The sequence below is a fragment of the Colossoma macropomum genome, unplaced genomic scaffold, assembly GCF_904425465.1.
Source record: "Colossoma macropomum unplaced genomic scaffold, Colossoma_macropomum, whole genome shotgun sequence".
NCBI classification, from domain to species: domain Eukaryota; kingdom Metazoa; phylum Chordata; class Actinopteri; order Characiformes; family Serrasalmidae; genus Colossoma; species Colossoma macropomum.
Genome location: NW_023494805.1, coordinates 39707401 through 39712865, shown reverse-complemented (window position 1 = coordinate 39712865; position 5465 = coordinate 39707401). Strand labels below are relative to the sequence as shown.

Below are 5465 nucleotides of genomic sequence, written 5' to 3'. Positions count from 1 at the left end.
GTAAACAGAGTCATTCAGAGTGGTTTGGTGTGAAATTGCCGATTGTAGAGACTCCTACACCACTGATTTCTTTACAGTGGTGGTGATGGAAACCAGGGGTCGCCATGTCTACAATACAAATATAGCCATTTTATTTACTACCCAAACCCTTCGTGAACGTATGCGTGTCTTCTGAGTGTTTATATGTAATATTGATGGTAAAATAATGTTAAATTTAAAAAAATGTGCTTTCTTTGGGGACTATTTCGTCTCACAATGCCCTGCATGTATCCCTCCACCATGAATGGATTCTATAAAACAGTAAGTTTTAGGCCTAAACTTTATTGCAAAACTAACGTGAAACAAAGTCTCAGACATCCGGCAGCACTTTAGTAACTATTTTCTGTAATAACTTTCTGTGAGGGAGCTTTTAGAGGTGGACGTCTGGTTCCTATCACCACCACTGTGAACAGTTCTGACTCAGTAAGTTTCTCCAGAACAGAGCGTTTCACACCAAACCACTCTGAACGACTCTGTTTACATCTTAACCATTCAATTATTGTGGAAAATGGAAAAATCACTGGAATTCCGCTTTAACTAAACAGTCCCTGAGTTCAATCAATTGAGAAGTGGATGTCCAGTTCATCGTCGCTCTCCTCGTCCGTGACCTCCTCTTGCTCCTCCTCTCTCTCTGCCCTCTCCTTGCCTCCAGCCGCAATGTAGTTGTCCTCGATGAAGCCGTCGTCGTCGTCGTCATGGTTACCCCCATACTCCTGCCTCTCCCTCATGCTGTGGGCAGGGAAGTTGCCAGTGAGGGTCCCAGGTTGGCTGAACTGGCTGGCCGTGTCGCCCTCTGGCAGAAGAGCTTCGTTGTAGCCGCCGAAGAAGCGCTGGACGATCCGGAACTTGACGACCAGCGCGATCACAATGGCCACACACAGCACGGAGAACAGCAGGCCAAGCAGTATTGGCCATGGACTGGAGCTGGTGTTGTCTGATATCTCGGAGTTGGAGGCTGAGTTAGAACAGAAGAAGCATAAAGAATAATAATGTTAAATACATCCATTTATACACCGCTGAGTTCTGATGACACAGCTGCTCTTTTATGACTTTTATTTGTTTTCTGATCTGATTTGTAAGAGGGAGGGTCTCTGAGTGCCTCCTCTCCATGATAGGTGGGTGTGGCAGGTGAGGGAGGTGATAATATTATTGGTTAATATTATTTTGCCCCGCCTGTTGTTGCACAGTGAAGTAATCAAAAATCAGAAGACAATTTAAAGGCAGGCATGAGTCACTACACTTCCACAAAACAGAGATTTTGTCTTTCAAATGACAAATTGTGCTTCATATGATCAGGAACATAAACTAACAAAGTGAAAATGGCCAGTTATGATTTCAGGTCGACTCCCAGGCCACCACAAGTCGACATGTGACTAAATGTTTCTACTAATTTAGACCAAATGTTTTGTCTCGGGGGTCATAGTGCAATGTTTTGGTGGGTTGAGGGCTAAAAAGACTAAATAATATACAAATCAAGTTTTGAAAAAATAGATTTAATACACACATACACATTTTCTAAGCCACTTATCCTTCTGAGTCGTGGGGTGCTGGAGCCTGTGGTCATTGGGAGGAAGGCAGGATACACCCTGGACAGGCTAGATTTAATAATACTATATTTTGTTACTAAGTAACAGGAAAAAAAAAGAATTCAATAAGTTATATACAGTACACAAATATGTCTTTTCTCTCGCTGGGTGAGGGGCAGAATCAGGGTAATTTTCTGGCAGGCCAAATAAAAAAAAAACTGTCAAATTATTATTTTCTTCAGGGAAAACTTTCTCTACAGACCATGGAAGACACTTTGATGATGACGAAGCTGAGTGCTGAAGCCAAATATGCCTAAAGGATTAGCACAGAGCTGTTTTACGATGATAAAACCTTTGCAGGGATTTTTCTCACTTTATTGGACAGATTTTTCAAAATGTGAAAAATAATTAAATGATTAAGCAAACAGAGTCATTCAGAGGGGTTTGGTGTGAAACGCTCTGTTCTAGAGAAACTGACAGAGGCAGAAATGTGTATTTAAATGTGTATTTAAATCCATTCTTGGTGGAGGGATACATTCAGGGTGTTGTAAGGCAAAATAGTCCCCATAGAAAACGTATTATTTTCAGATTTATGACTATTTTACCATCATTATCATTACATATAAAAGCTCAGAGGACACATGTGAGTTCGCTGGTGGTTCTGGATAGTAAATAAAATGTCTATATTTGTGTTGTTGTCATGGCGACCCCTGGTTCCTATCACCACCACTGTAAAGACATCTGAACCATTTCACACCAAACCACTCTGAATCACTCTGTTTACATTGCAATCAGTGAATCACTGAGATATGAATTCTTTACCGTTTAGAGTTGCATTGATGTTCAAAGGTTCATCATCCTCTATCAGCAGTTTCCTCTGTAATCGTCCCAGACGGCTCTCACTCTGCATTTGTTCTGCCAGTGGAAGGAACAAAGAACAAAGTTAAGACATTTCTGAGCCAAATCAATGAGCCTTGATGTGCCTTTGTTTTAGAATAATTTGGAAAAAAAGATGTGTAATATATCTGACATTTTCTGATTGGCCATTTTGCAAAGGGTTCCACCAACCAGTATCTCCTACATGCTCCTGGAGGTTTGAAGAGTCTTCTATGTGCGGGGAAGGTGCACATCCACATGCAGTGATAACCACCCAAAAACACAGGCCCAGAAGTAGCCAGGCACTGTTGCCTACATTGCCCATGATGCCCTGTCACCAAAAGAGAAAGAACATAGCTGCGAATCTCGCCTCCCGCATGTGTCAGGCTCCAGTCCTCACAGGCTGAAACACTGCAGACTTCAGCACACTGCCTCATTAAACACACCTGATTCAGCTCGTCAGCTAATTAGCAAGGACTTCATATCTGCAGCACTTTGGCCTGGAACGTCCCCAGTTTGACATGCCTGCTCTAGAGCAGTGGTCACCAACCCTCTTCCTAGATATGTACTCTTTTGCAGAGTTTAGTCCCAACCACCATCTTACATACCCCTCCCCCTTTACCTAACACTAATGCATCTGATGCAGCCAATCAGGAACTTCTGGTGAAGTTAATTAGCTGGAGCAGGTGTGGTAGGTTGTGGTTGGACCTGGATTCCACAGGAAGGTAGATCTCCAGGTCCAGGGTTAGTGACCGCAGCTCTAGAGTGAGAATGTCTGGTTTAAAGACTAGGAGACCCCCTTTTTGATGACGTATCTTGAAGGAGGAAGGAACTTTACATTACAGCTAGACAGTTAAATCTGTACGTATTAGCCTCTACATCAGTGGCTACGCTAGCAGTCAGGCTTTCTTTGTTGCCGCTGGGTTGTATGATGTCTTTGTGCAATGCACGCTGGGTATTGAAGTTAGAGAACATTGATAGATGAGAACACAAAAGGAAACAAAGCCATGAATTCTGTCAAACTGGTGAGGCTGAGGGATGCAATATTACAGAACATGATGAACAACATGATAAATGCTAGTTTTAAGCAGTTCAAGCTGTTAAGAGGGAGCAACACAGCGATTCTCAATCTGTCATTTTCAAATGAGTCCAACAGGTTTTATGGGAAATTAACACGTTAACTCAAAGAGTATGATTAAAAATGTCATGACAGTGTAAGTCATGTAAAAGGTAAAAATTCACAACTTTATTACAGTTTTATGGGCTAACACTTTATGGGCTCCCAAAGAAATGAGAAGTAAGCCAACATTTCACAGATTTTTTTCAAAATCTCTGCATAATTAAATGATTTAGATGTAAACAGAGTCATTCAGGGTGGTTTGGTGTGAAACTCTCTGTTCTAGAGAAACTTACAGAGTCAGAATTGTTCACAGTGGTGGTGATAGGAACCAGACGTCCACCTCTAAAAGCTCCCTCACAGAAAGTTACTACATGAAACGGTTAAGAATATGCTTGACGAATGTTTTTTACGATGGTTTTAAGTTCAGACTTTGGCATAAAATGTCATTTTTAAGCCATTCATGGTGAAGATATACACTCAGCTTGCTCTAAGGCAAAAAAACTCCCCCAAATTAAACTACTTTTTCAGATTTATGACTATTTTTCCATCATCAACATTACATATATAAGCTCAGAAGACTCGTGTAGGTTCTCTGGTGGTTTTGGATAGTAAATAAAATGTCTATATTTGTGTTGTAGTCATGGTGCCGTCTGGTTCCTATCACCACCACTGTAAAGAAATCTGAGTCAGAGAAGTTCTCAATGTTTTCTACAACGAACTTTAAAACAAAACACTCTGAACGACTTCGTTTACATCTCAACCGCTGAATTATACAGAAATTCCAAAAAAGTCAGTGGACATTCCCTAATTAAATGGACGTCTAAGAATTCATTCTATCTGAAATGGTTAAATCAGAGGAGTATCAGATTATCTGAACACGGCTGACGCTGTTACAACTGACACAAGCGCTGATAACAGTAAAGCTGTACTGAATAGCTTTCATGTCGTCTTCCACTGAAAAACAGCCATGAGTTCTTCACAGAAGTCATATGACCATCATGTGAGCCACACTGAATGATAGTTAACATCTACACGACATCACACCGGCATTTTATGAAACGTCAGAAATCAAGTGCTTACCGAACGGCTACAGCTACAATCCAGAATCAGAAACACTTCAAATGAAGTGAATTTCCCGGCACAGTGTGAAGGACAGGCTGGAGAGCGTCTTCAGCGCAGTAGCACAGACATTAGGCTGCTATAGAAATGTCTTGAGCAAAGGTTGAAGGAGGAGCAGCGCATTCCAGCAGAGGCCAGTTGATAAATAACTTTTATAACCGTTTAATTAGTCTGTATAAGTGGCCCTTAAACGTGTAAATGTTCCATTTTAGCACATTTCTTCTCTGCTTTTTGAATTGTGATTATAATAACATCATTATAAACACTCTATAATGCAGTACGCTTAGCTGGTCTCACTCCGCTTTGCTTTATGAGACTGACCAAGCTGCCACATGTGGATTAACGCTGGTCAGTTTTCCAGCTGTGCTTCTGTTCTCTGTCCAGGAGAGGACAGTGTGGGTTCTGTTTTTCTGAGTGCAGGTATGAAGGAAGGCCTGCTCGCAATGAAGCTGTTCTAAATACCAGTGAACTAAGTTGTGTTGTATATGGTTCTATATAGCTCCAAATAGGGTTCTTCTATTGTTACAAGCTTGGTGTTATTAAAAATAGCAGAACCCTTTTCGAAAAGGTTCTGTATAAAACAAATTACAACACATTCTTCATCGATCTGAAGAACCATTTCACCATGCAAAGAACCATTTAAGCATGCAAATGGTTCTTTGAGTGTTCATAGTTCTCTATGGAACCATATTCTTTACTAAAGAACCTGTGAATAGCCATGTTCTTTTAAGAGCGATGCCTCAAAAAGTGAGAAAATGGCACAATTTCCACTGTATTGCCTTCCT

The 5465-nt window shown here is 41.0% G+C and overlaps 1 protein-coding gene across 1 annotated transcript; it reads right to left on the bottom strand.

Moving 5' to 3' along the window:
- Nucleotides 1-209: 209 nt before the first annotated feature.
- Nucleotides 210-4783, bottom strand: LOC118825859. The gene is made up of 4 exons (XM_036596709.1): nucleotides 4642-4783; nucleotides 2634-2772; nucleotides 2388-2480; nucleotides 210-994 (listed from the first exon to the last, which is right to left on the bottom strand). The coding sequence occupies exons 2-4, from the start codon at nucleotides 2764-2766 to the stop codon at nucleotides 594-596; spliced, it is 627 nt and encodes a 208-aa protein (XP_036452602.1). The 5' UTR covers nucleotides 2767-2772; nucleotides 4642-4783; the 3' UTR covers nucleotides 210-593.
- Between the last annotated feature and the right edge of the window lie 682 nt (nucleotides 4784-5465).